This window comes from Rutidosis leptorrhynchoides, chromosome 3 (genome assembly GCF_046630445.1).
Source record: "Rutidosis leptorrhynchoides isolate AG116_Rl617_1_P2 chromosome 3, CSIRO_AGI_Rlap_v1, whole genome shotgun sequence".
Taxonomy (NCBI): Eukaryota; Viridiplantae; Streptophyta; class Magnoliopsida; order Asterales; family Asteraceae; genus Rutidosis; species Rutidosis leptorrhynchoides.
In genome coordinates, this window is record NC_092335.1 from 9,569,411 (window position 1) to 9,588,413 (window position 19,003).

The 19,003-nt window shown below is 38.1% G+C and overlaps 1 protein-coding gene across 1 annotated transcript; it reads left to right on the forward strand.

The window, feature by feature from the left end:
- Window positions 1-17,853: 17,853 nt before the first annotated feature.
- Window positions 17,854-18,656, forward strand: LOC139899662 (uncharacterized). Its single transcript, XM_071882511.1, has 2 exons — window positions 17,854-18,299; window positions 18,344-18,656. The coding sequence occupies exons 1-2, from the start codon at window positions 17,854-17,856 to the stop codon at window positions 18,654-18,656; spliced, it is 759 nt and encodes a 252-aa protein (XP_071738612.1).
- The last annotated feature ends 347 nt before the right edge of the window (window positions 18,657-19,003 follow it).

The window sequence follows — 19,003 nt, forward strand, 5'->3', positions numbered from 1 at the left end:
CACTAGAACATAGTTTAGTTAATTCTAAACTTGTTCGCAAACAAAAGTTAATCCTTCTAACTTGAATTTTAAAATCAACTAAACACATGTTCTATATCTATATGATATGCTAACTTAATGATTTAAAACCTGGAAACACGAAAAACACCGTAAAACCGGATTTACGCCGTCGTAGTAACACCGCGGGCTGTTTTGGGTTAGTTAATTAAAAACTATGATAAACTTTGATTTAAAAGTTGTTATTCTGAGAAAATGATTTTTATTATGAACATGAAACTATATCCAAAAATTATGGTTAAACTCAAAGTGGAAGTATGTTTTCTAAAATGGTCATCTAGACGTCGTTCTTTCGACTGAAATGACTACCTTTACAAAAATGACTTGTAACTTATTTTTCCGACTATAAACCTATACTTTTTCTGTTTAGATTCATAAAATATAGTTCAATATGAAACCATAGCAATTTGATTCACTCAAAACGGATTTAAAATGAAGAAGTTATGGGTAAAACAAGATTGGATAATTTTTCTCATTTTAGCTACGTGAAAATTGGTAACAAATCTATTCCAACCATAACTTAATCAACTTGTATTGTATATTATGTAATCTTGAGATACCATAGACACGTATACAATGTTTCGACCTATCATGTCGACACATCTATATATATTTCGGAACAACCATAGACACTCTATATGTGAATGTTGGAGTTAGCTATACAGGGTTGAGGTTGATTCCAAAATATATATAGTTTGAGTTGTGATCAATACTGAGATACGTATACACTGGGTCGTGGATTGATTCAAGATAATATTTATCGATTTATTTCTGTACATCTTACTGTGGACAACTAGTTATAGGTTACTAACGAGGACAGCTGACTTAATAAACTTAAAACATCAAAATATATTAAAAGTGTTGTAAATATATTTTGAACATACTTTAATATATATGTATATATTGTTATAGGTTCGTGAATCAACAGTGGCCAAGTCTTACTTCCCGACGAAGTAAAAATCTGTGAAAGTGAGTTATAGTCCCACTTTTAAAATCTAATATTTTTGGGATGAGAATACATGCAGGTTTTATAAATGATTTACAAAATAGACACAAGTACGTGAAACTACATTCTATGGTTGAATTATCGAAATCGAATATGCCCCTTTTTATTAAGTCTGGTAATCTAAGAATTAGGGAACAGACACCCTAATTGACGCGAATCCTAAAGATAGATCTATTGGGCCTAACAAACCCCATCCAAAGTACCGGATGCTTTAGTACTTCGAAATTTATATCATATCCGAAGGGTGTCCCGGAATGATGGGGATATTCTTATATATGCATCTTGTTATTGTCGGTTACCAGGTGTTCACCATATGAATGATTTTTATCTCTATGTATGGGATGTGTATTGAAATATGAAATCTTGTGGTCTATTGTTACGATTTGATATATATAGGTTAAACCTATAACTCACCAACATTTTTGTTGACGTTTAAAGCATGTTTATTCTCAGGTGAATATTAAGAGCTTCCGCTGTTGCATACTAAAATAAGGACAAGATTTGGAGTCCATGTTTGTATGATATTGTGTAAAAACTGCATTCAAGAAACTGATTTTGTTGTAACATATTTGTATTGTAAACCATTATGTAATGGTCGTGTGTAAACAGGATATTTTAGATTATCATTATTTGATAATCTACTTAAAGCTTTTTAAACCTTTATTGATGAAATAAAGGTTATGGTTTGTTTTAAAATGAATGCAGTCTTTGAAAAACGTCTCATATAGAGGTCAAAACCTCGCAACGAAATCAATTAATATGGAACGTTTTTAATCAATAAGAACGGGACATTTCAGTTGGTATCCGAGCGTTGGTCTTAGAGAACCAGAAAATTTGCATTAGTGTGTCTTATCGAGTTTGTTAGGATGCATTAGTGAGTCTGGACTTCGACCGTGTTTTCTTTAAAAATGATTGCTTAACATTTTTGTTGGAAACTATATATTTTTAACATATGAATATTATGTGATATATTAATCTCTTAACGTGTTTGATATTATGTGATAGATGCCTACCTCTAGAACAAGTCCCATTGACTCACCTAATAATAATGAAGAGTCAAATGTAAATTGGAATGATTTGTGGACTGATTCACAAGTTCCCGAAGAGGAACCGGAAGAAGAGTCGGAACCGGAAGAAGAGTCGGAACCGGAAGAAGAATCGGAACCGGATGAAGAAATAGAACCGGTGGGGGAAATAAAAAAACGGTTAAGTAAAAGAAAATCCTCAACCAACCGACCAAAGTTAATTATGGTCAATGGTGTTTCCGCCAAGGAAGCAAAATATTGGGAGGATTACCAATTCTCCGATGAATCGGATTCCGACGAGAATTCCGATGATGTTATAGAAATTACCCCAACTGAATTTAAAAAGGCAAAAGAAAATAATAAGGGAAAGGGCATAAAAATAGAGAAATCTAATTCCAACCCCGATGAACTTTATATGTATCGTCAACCCCCGAAGTCCTTAAGTTGTAACAATGACCCGGGAACCTCTAAACCACCAGGTTTTTCTAAACCAATGTGGACAACGACGGCTCGTATTAGGGGAACACCATATATCCCTAGAAACTTGGCAAAACGAACCAAAACCGAAGAAGAAGAAACGAGCGAGTCGGAATAAGATAGTTGTATTCGTGTGGTGTAATATATGTAATATAGTGTTCTTATGCTTTATGATATATGTAAAAATTGCTTGTATTAATAAGTATTTTTTTATGAATCTAACTCTTGTCTATTTTACAGTTTAAAAACACAAAATGGATAGACAACCCAATATTTTAAGAGACCTACCCGGAGACATGATTGATGAAATCTTGTCTAGAGTCGGCCAGAATTCTTCGGCACAACTATTTAAGGCGAGATCAGTTTGTAAGACATTCGAAGAACGTTCCAAGAATGTCTTGGTTTATAAGAGACTTTCGTTTGAAAGATGGGGGATATCACATTGGGAAACCCATAAGTTACGATGTGTTTACTTTGACGCATATATTGCGGGGAACCCAAATGCTATTTTACGCAACGGGTTAAGAAATTATTTTGACTCAATATATCCGAATATTGGACTTCGTGATTTAGAAAAAGCGGCTAACATGCAACATAAAGAAGCATGTTATGCTTACGGATTAGTAATGTTCGCTTCTCACCAAAGTGAGAACAAGAACATCGGGCTACAACTATTAAACAAAACGTTTCCACAAGTGACGGAGTCGGTAATTGGGGTAAGAAATGAGGTTTTTAGATTATTACGGGACTGTTGGACATTACGTAACCCTCGTCCCTTTGATGACGTTACAACACGCTGTCTTATCAACGGCCATAACGGTTATGTTGCACAAGACCAAGGATGGGAAGTAGTCCTAGTAAAACCAGAATGCATGACTTGTTTCTGGACGTATGAATTACGTGTCTTTATTGCCTTTGCTGAACGACTTGTGTACTAGCTAGAATTATCTTCACAACTATCTTGTATCAAAGTTATTGTGTGCTATATTTCATGCTTTATGTAAAATAAGCGGTATTGTAAGTTTGTAAAATATTGTATAAAAGCTTGAACGCGAAATATTATTACAATCAGTTTTTCATATAGAATTGTAGTAGTTGAATTGTATATTAGCTACTAAGTATGAACTTAACGGGTAGGTACTACCCGAATTTAAACTTATAAAACGCTAATATGAAGAAAAAGCTTTTATAAATGAGTTCATATTATGCTACGAAATACTATTAACTACTCTTAACATTCTGTATGATTAACTTGTTCCATTTGACTATTTTGAAGGAAATGGCACCGACTACTCGACACACCGTGAATATGAATGAAGAGGAATTCCGTACTTTTCTAGCTTCAAACATAGCCGCAGTACAGGCTGCGCTACATACCAACAATAACCTTGGATCTAGCAGTACAGGAAATCGTGTAGGATGCACCTACAAAGAATTCACTGCCTGCAAACCTTTGGAATTTGATGGAACCGAAGGACCGATCGGATTGAAACGGTGGACCGAGAAGGTTGAATCGGTGTTTGCCATAAGTAAGTGTACTGAAGAGGACAAAGTGAAGTACGCTACGCATACCTTCACAGGTTCTGCGTTAACATGGTGGAATACCTATCTAGAGCAAGTGGGACAAGATGATGCGTACGCACTACCGTGGTCAGCATTCAAGCACTTGATGAACGAGAAGTACCGTCCCAGAACCGAGGTCAATAAGCTCAAGACAGAACTTAGAGGGTTACGAACCCAAGGATTTGATATTACCACGTACGAAAGACGATTCACAGAATTGTGCCTATTGTGTCCGGGAGCATTCGAAGATGAGGAAGAGAAGATCGACGCGTTTGTGAAAGGATTACCGGAAAGAATCCAAGAAGATATAAGTTCACACGAGCCCGCCTCCATACAACAGGCATGTAGAATGGCTCACAAACTAGTGAACCAGATTGAAGAAAGAATTAAAGAACAGACTGCTGAAGAGGCCAATGTGAAGCAAGTCAAAAGAAAGTGGGAGGAAAACGGTGATAAGAATCACCAATACAACAACAACAGCAATTACAACAATAATCGCAACAATTATCCCAACAATCGCAACATCAATCGCAACTACAACAAACGGCCCAACAACAACAACAACAACAACAACAGCAACTACAACAATCATCCCAACAACAATAATAACCGCAACAACAACAACAATCAGAAGCAGCTATGCCAAAGGTGTGAAAAGAATCACTCGGGGTTCTGCACCAAATTTTGCAACAAGTGTAAAAGAAATGGTCATAGCGCAGCGAAGTGTGAGGACTACGGACCAGGGGTTAATAGAACGAAAGGAACAAATGGTGTCGGAACGAGTAATGGCGGAGCAAGTAGTGTCGGAGCAAGTTATGCCAATGTAGTTTGTTATAAATGTGGAAAACCAGGCCACATTATTAGAAATTGCCCGAACCAGGAGAACACGAATGGACAAGGCCGTGGAAGAGTTTTCAATATTAATGCGGTAGAGGCACAGGAAGACCCGGAGCTTGTTACGGGTACATTTCTTATTGACAATAAATCTGCTTACGTTTTATTTGATTCGGGTGCGGATAGAAGCTATATGAGTAGAGATTTTTGTGCTAAATTAAGTTGTCCATTGACGCCTTTGGATAGTAAATTTTTACTCGAATTAGCAAATGGTAAATTAATTTCAGCAGATAATATATGTCGGAATCGAGAAATTAAACTGGTTAGCAAAACATTTAAGATTGATTTGATACCAGTAGAGTTAGGGAGTTTTGATGTGATAATCGGTATGGACTGGTTGAAAGAAGTGAAAGCGGAGATCGTTTGTTACAAAAATGCAATTCGCATTATACGAGAAAAAGGAAAACCCTTAATGGTGTACGGGGAAAAGGGCAACACGAAGCTACATCTTATTAGTAATTTGAAGGCACAAAAACTAATAAGAAAAGGTTGCTATGCTGTTCTAGCACACGTCGAGAAAGTACAAACTGAAGAAAAGAGCATCAATGATGTTCCCATTGCAAAAGAATTTCCCGATGTATTTCCGAAAGAATTACCGGGATTACCCCCACATCGATCCGTTGAATTTCAAATAGATCTTGTACCAGGAGCTGCACCAATAGCTCGTGCTCCTTACAGACTCGCACCCAGCGAGATGAAAGAACTGCAAAGCCAATTACAAGAACTTTTAGAGCGTGGTTTCATTCGACCAAGCACATCACCGTGGGGAGCTCCTGTTTTGTTTGTCAAGAAGAAAGATGGTACATTCAGGTTGTGTATCGACTACCGAGAGTTGAACAAACTTACCATCAAGAACCGCTACCCACTACCGAGAATCGACGACTTATTTGATCAACTACAAGGCTCGTCTGTTTATTCAAAGATTGACTTACGTTCCGGGTATCATCAAATGCGGGTGAAAGAAGATGATATTCCAAAGACTGCTTTCAGAACACGTTACGGTCATTACGAGTTTATGGTCATGCCGTTTGGTTTAACTAATGCACCAGCTGTGTTCATGGACCTTATGAACCGAGTGTGTGGACCATACCTTGACAAGTTTGTCATTGTTTTCATTGATGACATACTTATTTACTCAAAGAATGACCAAGAACACGGTGAACATTTGAGAAAGGTGTTAGAAGTATTGAGGAAGGAAGAATTATACGCTAAGTTTTCAAAGTGTGCATTTTGGTTGGAAGAAGTTCAATTCCTCGGTCACATAGTGAACAAAGAAGGTATTAAGGTGGATCCGGCAAAGATAGAAACTGTTGAAAAGTGGGAAACCCCGAAAACTCCGAAACACATACGCCAGTTTTTAGGACTAGCTGGTTACTACAGAAGGTTCATCCAAGACTTTTCCAGAATAGCAAAACCCTTGACTGCATTAACGCATAAAGGGAAGAAATTTGAATGGAATGATGAACAAGAGAAAGCGTTTCAGTTATTGAAGAAAAAGCTAACTACGGCACCTATATTGTCATTGCCTGAAGGGAATGATGATTTTGTGATTTATTGTGATGCATCAAAGCAAGGTCTCGGTTGTGTATTAATGCAACGAACGAAGGTGATTGCTTATGCGTCTAGACAATTGAAGATTCACGAACAAAATTATACGACGCATGATTTGGAATTAGGCGCGGTTGTTTTTGCATTAAAGACTTGGAGGCACTACTTATATGGGGTCAAAAGTATTATATATACCGACCACAAAAGTCTCCAACACATATTTAATCAGAAACAACTGAATATGAGGCAGCGTAGGTGGATTGAATTATTGAATGATTACGACTTTGAGATTCGTTACCACCCGGGGAAGGCAAATGTGGTAGCCGATGCCTTGAGCAGGAAGGACAGAGAACCCATTCGAGTAAAATCTATGAATATAATGATTCATAATAACATTACTACTCAAATAAAGGAGGCGCAACAAGGAGTTTTAAAAGAGGGAAATTTAAAGGATGAAATACCCAAAGGATCGGAGAAGCATCTTAATATTCGGGAAGACGGAACCCGGTATAGGGCTGAAAGGATTTGGGTACCAAAATTTGGAGATATGAGAGAAATGGTACTTAGAGAAGCTCATAAAACCAGATACTCAATACATCCTGGAACGGGGAAGATGTACAAGGATCTCAAGAAACATTTTTGGTGGCCGGGTATGAAAGCCGATGTTGCTAAATACGTAGGAGAATGTTTGACGTGTTCTAAGGTCAAAGCTGAGCATCAGAAACCATCAGGTCTACTTCAACAACCCGAAATCCCGGAATGGAAATGGGAAAACATTACCATGGATTTCATCACTAAATTGCCAAGGACTGCAAGTGGTTTTGATACTATTTGGGTAATAGTTGATCGTCTCACCAAATCAGCACACTTCCTACCAATAAGAGAAGATGACAAGATGGAGAAGTTAGCACGACTGTATTTGAAGGAAGTCGTCTCCAGACATGGAATACCAATCTCTATTATCTCTGATAGGGATGGCAGATTTATTTCAAGATTCTGGCAGACATTACAGCAAGCATTAGGAACTCGTCTAGACATGAGTACTGCCTATCATCCACAAACTGATGGGCAGAGCGAAAGGACGATACAAACGCTTGAAGACATGCTACGAGCATGTGTTATTGATTTCGGAAACAGTTGGGACCGACATCTACCGTTAGCAGAATTTTCCTACAACAACAGCTACCATTCAAGCATTGAGATGGCGCCGTTTGAAGCACTTTATGGTAGAAAGTGCAGGTCTCCGATTTGTTGGAGTGAAGTGGGGGATAGACAGATTACGGGTCCGGAGATTATACAAGAAACTACCGAGAAGATCATCCAAATTCAACAACGGTTGAAAACCGCCCAAAGTCGACAAAAGAGCTACGCTGACATTAAAAGAAAAGATATAGAATTTGAAATTGGAGAGATGGTCATGCTTAAAGTTGCACCTTGGAAAGGCGTTGTTCGATTTGGTAAACGAGGGAAATTAAATCCAAGGTATATTGGACCATTCAAGATTATTGATCGTGTCGGGCCAGTAGCTTACCGACTTGAGTTACCTCAACAACTCGCGGCTGTACATAACACTTTCCACGTCTCGAATTTGAAGAAATGTTTTGCTAAAGAAGATCTCACTATTCCGTTAGATGAAATCCAAATCAACGAAAAACTTCAATTCATCGAAGAACCCGTCGAAATAATGGATCGTGAGGTTAAAAGACTTAAGCAAAACAAGATACCAATTGTTAAGGTTCGATGGAATGCTCGTAGAGGACCCGAGTTCACCTGGGAGCGTGAAGATCAGATGAAGAAGAAATACCCGCATCTATTTCCAGAAGATTCGTCAACACCTTCAACAGCTTAAAATTTCGGGACGAAATTTATTTAACGGGTAGGTACTGTAGTGACCTGAACTTTTCCATGTTTATATATATTAATTGAGATTGATATTTACATGATTAAATGTTTCCAACATGTTAAGCAATCAAACTTGTTAAGACTTGATTAATTGAAATATGTTTCATATAGACAATTGACCATCCAAGTTGACCGGTGATTCACGAACGTTAAAACTTGTAAAAACTATTTGATGAAATATATATGGATATATATATAGTTAACATGATACTATGATAAGTAAACATATCATTAAGTATATTAACAATGAACTACATATGTAAAAACAAGACTACTAACTTAATGATTTTTAAACGAGACATATATGTAACGATTATCGTTGTAAAGACATTTAATGTATATATATCATATTAAGAGATATTCATACATGATAATATCATGATAATATAATAATTTAAAATCTCATTTGATATTATAAACATTGGGTTAACAACATTTAACAAGATCGTTAACCTAAAGGCTTCAAAACAACACTTACATGTAACGACTAACGATGACTTAACGACTCAGTTAAAATGTATATACATGTAGTATTTTAATATGTATTTATACACTTTTTAAAGACTTCAATACACTTATCAAAATACTTCTACTTAACAAAAATGCTTACAATTACATCCTCGTTCAGTTTCATCAACAATTCTACTCGTATGCACCCGTATTCGTACTCGTACAATACACAGCTTTTAGATGTATGTACTATTGGTATATACACTCCAATGATCAGCTCTTAGCAGCCCATGTGAGTCACCTAACACATGTGGGAACCATCATTTGGCAACTAGCATGAAATATCTCATAAAATTACAAAAATATGAGTAATCATTCATGACTTATTTACATGAAAACAAAATAACATATCCTTTATATCTAATCCATACACCAACGACCAAAAACACCTACAAACACTTTCATTCTTCAATTTTCTTCATCTAATTGATCTCTCTCAAGTTCTATCTTCAAGTTCTAAGTGTTCTTCATAAATTCCAAAAGTTCTAGTTTCATAAAATCAAGAATACTTTCAAGTTTGCTAGCTCACTTCCAATCTTGTAAGGTGATCATCCAACCTCAAGAAATCTTTGTTTCTTACAGTAGGTTATCATTCTAATACAAGGTAATAATCATATTCAAACTTTGGTTCAATTTCTATAACTATAACAATCTTATTTCAAGTGATGATCTTACTTGAACTTGTTTTCGTGTCATGATTCTGCTTCAAGAACTTCGAGCCATCCAAGGATCCATTGAAGCTAGATCCATTTTTCTCTTTTCCAGTAGGTTTATCCAAGGAAATTAAGGTAGTAATGATGTTCATAACATCATTCGATTCATACATATAAAGCTATCTTATTCGAAGGTTTAAACTTGTAATCACTAGAACATAGTTTAGTTAATTCTAAACTTGTTCGCAAACAAAAGTTAATCCTTCTAACTTGACTTTTAAAATCAACTAAACACATGTTCTATATCTATATGATATGCTAACTTAATGATTTAAAACCTGGAAACACGAAAAACACCGTAAAACCGGATTTACGCCGTCGTAGTAACACCGCGGGCTGTTTTGGGTTAGTTAATTAAAAACTATGATAAACTTTGATTTAAAAGTTGTTATTCTGAGAAAATGATTTTTATTATGAACATGAAACTATATCCAAAAATTATGGTTAAACTCAAAGTGGAAGTATGTTTTCTAAAATGGTCATCTAGACGTCGTTCTTTCGACTGAAATGACTACCTTTACAAAAATGACTTGTAACTTATTTTTCCGACTATAAACCTATACTTTTTCTGTTTAGATTCATAAAATAGAGTTCAATATGAAACCATAGCAATTTGATTCACTCAAAACGGATTTAAAATGAAGAAGTTATGGGTAAAACAAGATTGGATAATTTTTCTCATTTTAGCTACGTGAAAATTGGTAACAAATCTATTCCAACCATAACTTAATCAACTTGTATTGTATATTATGTAATCTTGAGATACCATAGACACGTATACAATGTTTCGACCTATCATGTCGACACATCTATATATATTTCGGAACAACCATAGACACTCTATATGTGAATGTTGGAGTTAGCTATACAGGGTTGAGGTTGATTCCAAAATATATATAGTTTGAGTTGTGATCAATACTGAGATACGTATACACTGGGTCGTGGATTGATTCAAGATAATATTTATCGATTTATTTCTGTACATCTAACTGTGGACAACTAGTTATAGGTTACTAACGAGGACAGCTGACTTAATAAACTTAAAACATCAAAATATATTAAAAGTGTTGTAAATATATTTTGAACATACTTTAATATATATGTATATATTGTTATAGGTTCGTGAATCAACAGTGGCCAAGTCTTACTTCCCGACGAAGTAAAAATCTGTGAAAGTGAGTTATAGTCCCACTTTTAAAATCTAATATTTTTGGGATGAGAATACATGCAGGTTTTATAAATGATTTACAAAATAGACACAAGTACGTGAAACTACATTCTATGGTTGAATTATCGAAATCGAATATGCCCCTTTTTATTAAGTCTGGTAATCTAAGAATTAGGGAACAGACACCCTAATTGACGCGAATCCTAAAGATAGATCTATTGGGCCTAACAAACCCCATCCAAAGTACCGGATGCTTTAGTACTTCGAAATTTATATCATATCCGAAGGGTGTCCCGGAATGATGGGGATATTCTTATATATGCATCTTGTTATTGTCGGTTACCAGGTGTTCACCATATGAATGATTTTTATCTCTATGTATGGGATGTGTATTGAAATATGAAATCTTGTGGTCTATTGTTACGATTTGATATATATAGGTTAAACCTATAACTCACCAACATTTTTGTTGACGTTTAAAGCATGTTTATTCTCAGGTGAATATTAAGAGCTTCCGCTGTTGCATACTAAAATAAGGACAAGATTTGGAGTCCATGTTTGTATGATATTGTGTAAAAACTGCATTCAAGAAACTGATTTTGTTGTAACATATTTGTATTGTAAACCATTATGTAATGGTCGTGTGTAAACAGGATATTTTAGATTATCATTATTTGATAATCTACTTAAAGCTTTTTAAACCTTTATTGATGAAATAAAGGTTATGGTTTGTTTTAAAATGAATGCAGTCTTTGAAAAACGTCTCATATAGAGGTCAAAACCTCGCAACGAAATCAATTAATATGGAACGTTTTTAATCAATAAGAACGGGACATTTTACAATACAACCAATACGCCACTATCCTAACATCATAAGCAACGACTAAAACCAAAAGCGCCCAAAACGACTATGGCAACGCTAATCCTAAGGTGTCCAAAATCGACTATTGTCACACCCGTAACAACACGTGAGCGATACACGGCTATCGCAATCACTAATCACACAACATGGTCCTCACGATCCCACCATCGGTGTATAAAACAACCAATAGATCACTCAACACCGGATGAAGTCAGCGGACCCCGAAGGTCATGCTCCACCAATCAAAAATACTATGATGAAGTCAGCGGACCCCGAAGGTCATGCTTCACCAATCACATACGTACTTTTGGCCTCGAACAACGAGTAGTGCAACATCACACTCTGTTACACTATAGTGAACCCTAACGGATACCACTAACCATCCACACAATCGAGCAAGAACCACCTATATCAAACATAGGTACAAAACAATAATTCTCTAAAAGAGAATCCGACACACACATCCCTTAACCGAGGGATTTCACCTTGCTTGCCAAACACGTCCATTATCTCTCAACGAGATTTACCACATTACCACCTTGGTGATAATTCAAATCCAAAATCATAAGTACAATTTAACCGAAATTGTACTCTACCACAATCGACCAAATCTAGGTCCCGACACAAGTTTCGATTTACTAAAACGTTGTCCGAAATCTTACACTAAAACCTCCTCGTGCGGGAGTGTAACTCCTCCACTTGGAATTACGTTCCATAACCGCATCTTGTACACCCGTACAATGCTACCAAAGGTAGACTTTACCAATAATTGGGTTCACACGGCCCATCACCATGTCTTGCTCCAACTTTGAGCATACCAAGGATCCTAACCTATCCTTGAACATTTCGAACGAAAAGTGTACCACAAATTACACGAACTATACACTCGCAATCATCCAATTGCTTTAGTTTGTCGAATTTCACCCGATCACTCATGAACCTAAGGGTTTCACTTCGGTACCCTGAGTACAATGTAACCGCAACATAATCGGAGTCGAACACCACGCTAGTAGGTATAAAAGAGGCACCTAATGTCGCGTCACGTAGAATCCTTTACCAACATACATCGAGATCCAAAACACTCGATTTCTCGGGTTTCATCCCACCCGTCGAACCTCATGGTTCATCAACTTCAACACGAGAGCGAACACGCTCTAACATCCGAACACCAAAACTCATTTCCATGGCTTGGTATAGACATTTCCCAAATACTAAGGAATGCTTGGTTACGCCAAGTCTTACGCCCTTCGCCAGACAATCCAAAGTCCCCATAGGGTACTTCCATTAGGAACGTCACCCATATCAATAACATGCACAACACAATTGAGACCTTAAGGGTCTCACTCGAACGAGCTAAACAACCCGATACCAACCAAAATGCCTAAGCACCCAAGGATTCACACCATAGAGTCAAGGCACAACACACCACTTATACGCTCTGCTGAGAGCAAACCGGAACCATAAACGTAAACCGCCCGCTTGCTACAAATTATCTCCAACGGAGAATAAAGTTTAGCTAAGACTTACGCACATACCGCATGTTATTACAAATGAATGACATATGATTTCGTACTAAAAGTACCTGATGTAGCACTGTTGGGCTTCCGTGCTCCACTTCCCATCATATATTCGCGCTCTAACCTCCTGACCCGATCGTCATGCGATTCAGAACACTCTGACTTCCGGTGTCCCTCTATTTGGCAAATGAAACATCTGATTGAACCTAAAGGCACCACCGTACAATCTTGTGCCAAATGACCCCGTTCCCCACACTTAAAGCACGTAAGCTTGTAACCCTTCTTACTCTTCTTCTTCATATTCCCGACGCCTTCAGGCGTACTTCGTGCCCTCTTACCATGAGCACCGTGTAATCCTAACCTTGCAAGTACATCTTCATCATCGCTACCTCGAGGTTTGGGAAACCTCTTTTCAAACTCTTCCTTTACAACTTTAGTCACTTGGTCTCGAACCACTTTCGTCATTTGTCCTTCGACCAACTCCTTGGTTACTTCTCTAACTCTGCCGGTGAAAATCGAGACATATCGTTCAAACACAGCCTCAATCTTTAACGTTAACTCATCCTTCCCTTCGTGAATAGGCTCACTCGTTCCGCATCCATCTTCCATTTTCATTCTAAGGAATGTAAACGATTAGATCACGAACGTATAAACCACACGCACAACACCGTCCCATCTTGCTAAACACTCATCGTACATCACTTGCTAGACACGATTTGCACCCGTAATAAGGTTTGCAAGTCCTTATTACGCATACACGCCGTATCGGCTCGTTAGTACAACGACCGCCTCGCTCGATGATATATGCAACCGCAACATAAACAAAGCACAAACAAAATCCTACGCGATATAAACACACGCGAGAATTATTATCACATCACAATAATATATTAATAATATCCGCATTACTAATATACACGTTAGTCAATCTATAAACAAGGCACTAACTAAACCCATTCCGACCCGTAATCCTACAAGTCCCGCAACAATTAAGCACACACACAAGTCTAAGTCTAGGCACCTATCTCAAGTCACCTAAATCCCTTAGACCATGCTCTGATACCACTTGTAACAACCCAACCCGTTAACCAACCAATAACGCAGAAAAAAAAATATTTTGCTGGTACAGCACATGGCGCGGCGCGCCATATGGCCGCGCGGCGCGCCAAAGTGGCCTGTCCAAAAAGTCATGAAATGCGAAAATGTTTGACCACTTCCCGACGTATTTAGACAAAACGCTTTTAACCATACATTAATATATGTAGAACTAACACGTTCCATTAATAAAATTAGTTTTACGAAGACCGGGCCCACATTGGCCGTTTTACGACTTTCGTACGAAAATACAAGTTTTCAACCACATGATTTGTAATACAAAATAAAGGTCGAGCATGGCGATTGGGGATACGCTACCCAATCCTAATCAATCCAAAAGCAAGCCTTCTAAAGCAACTACGCGAGTCCACTAGTCCCCGCTTACCCGAGCCTCCGCATCCATGCAATCTATAAAAAAGTCAACAACGAGAGGGTAAGCTAACGCTTAGTGAATGATAACATACTACATACATATATATGTATAAAATGGACACGCCACACAAAACCAAATACCGCATACCGGAGCATCCAAGCATAAAGGCAAGCTAGTCTAAGCATACCGTAAGAACACTAAGCAACGAGCTAAAGATATATCAACAAAATATAAGTTCACCAACAACGATGTGAACAATGCCAATAAGCTACACCCGGAGGGTTAGCTACATCACGACAATACAACATTATACGTATTCAATATTTAACATGCTAACAATATCCAACAACATAATATGATACATCACAACATATACATAAACAACTATATGGTTAACCATAAACGCGTCATGGTGCTACCGGCTCCGTGGTTCACACCATACGCAATGCTATAACGCTACCGGCTCCGTGGTTCACGTCACTACGCATTTGAGTCATACTCTTTTATAGTGCTACCGGCTCTGTGGTTCACACTTTGGTGCTACCGGCTCCGTGGTTCACACCCCATTTTATAGTGCTACCGGCTCCGTGGTTCACACTTTGGTGCTACCGGCTCCGTAGTTCACACCTCATTTTATAGTGCTACCGGCTCCGTGGTTCACACTCCGATGCTACCGGCTCCATGGTTCACATCTCAAACATGCACTATGATGCTACCGGCACCGTGGTTCACATCATAGCACATTCACACACACACACTATGGCATTCCCGGCTCCGTGGGCCACACCATAGCTTACAAATAAATATACCATATACATACATGTATAATTACTCCACTCACAATATTAACCCTTCGCCATTGGGGTTATATAATCCACATCACACGCCCATGTGATAACGTACACACAAAGTGTGCACCTCGCCGAAGGTGGTCAACCAAAACGCACAACCGTGCCAATTGAACCTATACACAAGTCCATCAAATCCACCTATATGTGAAGTGAGCTCTATAACCGAGAACCACTTCACCCGACCCGCACCCATCCTACACATACATATGCATATAGGATATTAACACTCACCTTGTCGTCTTGAAGAATGCCACCGAATAATCCGCAACTCATCAATGGAAAGTACCTATTCCATTTTCACAAATATATCAACACACTTAGATTGGATTTACAAACCAACCCAATTTGACACTTAGTGCAAATTTGACCCAAATGCACTTTCAAGTATAAATCGCGCCCAAAATTAACCAATAATCACTAACACAAGTGAGAATGGTCTTAATAGGCCAATTAACCCGATCATAAGTGTTAAACACCTATCTTGCCCAAAAAGATACTTAAACCCTAATTTGACCCATAAGAAGTCAATACCACGCCATTAGCAAGTTTTGACACCGAAACATATTTAACTCGGTTCTATGCTTCAACTTAATCCATTTTAAGTTTATAAACCTTATTAAATCGACAATTGGGTCATAACCGTCACCAAACCCTAATTTTGACCCATAGTCAAAATTAGTCAACCAAATAACCCTAAAATGGTTCCAACACTTCCATAATCACTAAACCTAGGGATTAAACTCAAGATTAAAGCCTAATCAAGGCCAAATCATCAACCAACCCAAAACCCGCCAAGTGACAAGAATAACTAGTCACCATAAACCCATTTCATCATCTAAGAGGGTTTCACAACAAATCAAACTCAAACCCTAACTTGAATATCAAATCTAACAAATGTAATTCGGAGTTTGAACTTACCAATACCACCAAAATGATGCCGTTGACGAGATGAACAACTTTAATACTTGAGACTTGACCCGAATCAAACTTCTTCTTCTCCAAATGGAGCTTTCTCTCACTTAAAATGGGTTTCTCACTCTAGGGTTTGATGAGAGTGTTTGATGAGTGAAATGTGGTCCAAAATGATCAATGGATCAGTTTTGATGACCCCAAACCGACCCTAAATGAAAAGACCAAAGTACCCTTCATTTAAACCTTTAAAAAAGGCTGAAAATTGCATCAGACGGGTTCGGCGCGCCGCGCCGAAAGGTGGAGCGCCGCTCCAACCTACAGGTCAGTTTTCAGAAACTTGTTTTGGCCATAACTTTTTGACCGTAGCTCCGTTTTCGATGAATCAAATATCGTTGGAAACTTAATAAGATTTCCTTTCCAATGGTAAGGCTTTGAAACATCAACACAAACTTTATTTGGGGTTGAAAAGATACGTACACCCCTTGTCACTTCACACAACGTCCAGTTTCCTTCGACGTTCGAGCAAGCAACACGTACACTTCATACAGGCATCGTACATCATAAATACATTATGTACAATAAATATTTGGGTCTTACATGCCGCCTGACCATACAATCCGAAATTCTAAGTAAAAAGCTATGAATTTTTATCAAGATATCAAAGAAGAACTCTATTTTGTGGCATCAATGGCTGGAAAATCCATCTATGGTTGGTGATTGAAGCTTATACAGATCGGTTGTGGGTTGAATATTTATATCTCATCGTGATAGCACATAATTTAGTTCCATATTTTTATACTTAACTAGTTTTGGGGTCCGCGCTTCGCAGCAGATTTTATATTAACGATGAGACGAATCATAACGGTCATATGCGTCAGGCAGACTGTTATGTACATTCAAAATTACCAACATGGAAACTAAAGATTGTCGGTTAGGGTAGTTATCCAGGAGGAGACTTACATGGTCATTTGTGCTTACGCACCTCATGCTGGTTTAGGAGAGGATGAAAAAAGTCGCTTTTAGTAAGCGTTAGATGAAGTTGTGAGGAGTTGCCCCGCTGACCATCGATTGGTTATTGGGGGAGACTTTAATGGTCATATATAAACGATCTCGAAGTGATATACGGGTGTCCATGGGGGCTTTGGGTACGGAGTTCGGAATGAAGAAGGACGCTCTATTCTCGAATTCGTTGTTGCTCACGATCTGGTTGTTGCAAACTCTTTCTTTAGGAAGCCGGAAGCATAACTAGCTACTTTCCACAGTGGGGGACATAGTACCCAGATTGACTATTTGCTGCTTCGCAAAGGGGACCTTAGAGCTTGCAGAGACTGTAGAGCCCTGACTACCTGGACTTGTTCCACCCCACATAGATTATTGGTCATGGACTTGGTTCTGCAGAGGCGGGTTACTAAGAGAGTGAGACCCGTCCAACCTAGGATCCTTTGGAAGAATCTGATTGAAGGGAAAGCCGAAACTTTTAAAGCGTTAGTGTTGGAAAGAGTAGAGGCTGGAATGGATACCATTACTCAAGTGGACGCAGATCAGATGTGGAATAGGATGGCATCTGCTATTAGGGATGTTGCCAAGGAAACCTTAAGTGTAGTAGTAGGGACATCGAGAGGACATATGTCTAATAGAGAATCATGGTGGATTAGTGATGAGGTTCAAACCAAAGTCGCGCTTAAGCAACTGAGGTTTAAGGAGCTTACTACATGCCGGGACGGGACACGTGATGATAGAACTAGGGCAGAAGATAGGTATAAAGAAGCCAACAGAGAAGCTAAGAAGGCCGTTGCCCGTGTAAAAGATAAAGCGTATGAAGACTTGTATAGGAAACTAGACTCTAAAGAAGGAGCAAATGATATTACAGGATTGCAAAAGCTAGGGAGCGTAGGAGGAGGGATATAGTTAACATCAAGTTTATCAAGGATGAAGCCGGTCAAACCATAGTGAAGGAAGAAGAAATTAGGAAAAGATGGGAAGGGTATTTCTCATCTCTTTTCGTGGGTGAAGGACCTGGGCGCCAAGAGGTTCCGCAGGACTTGGGAATAGGACAATTCCAGAACAACAATTTCTGTAGGAGAATCAGTCATGAAGAAGTAAGTTCGGCACTACGAAAGATGGGTAGAAGCAAAGCTGTAGGACCAGACCAGATCCCAGACCAGAACAACTATTGCTTTTAACTATTATTTACTACTACTAGTATTATTATTATTATTATTATTATTATTATTATTATTATTATTATTATTATTATTATTATTATTATTATTATTATTACGTACAACTGGTGTATGTATGCACGCTTGTTTGTACGTACGTATGCATGGTATGTACGTATGTTTATGAATATATAGGTTTATGTATTTATGGGTGTGTGTATGTGGGTGTGTATGGGTGGGTGCGTGGGTGGGTACGTACGTAGGTATTTATGTCTATGTATGGATGTTTTCCCTATGTATGTTCGTTAGGGTTTTTTTTTTTTTTTTTTAAGCGTATGTTTGTGCGTAGGTATGTCTTTACGTAGGTA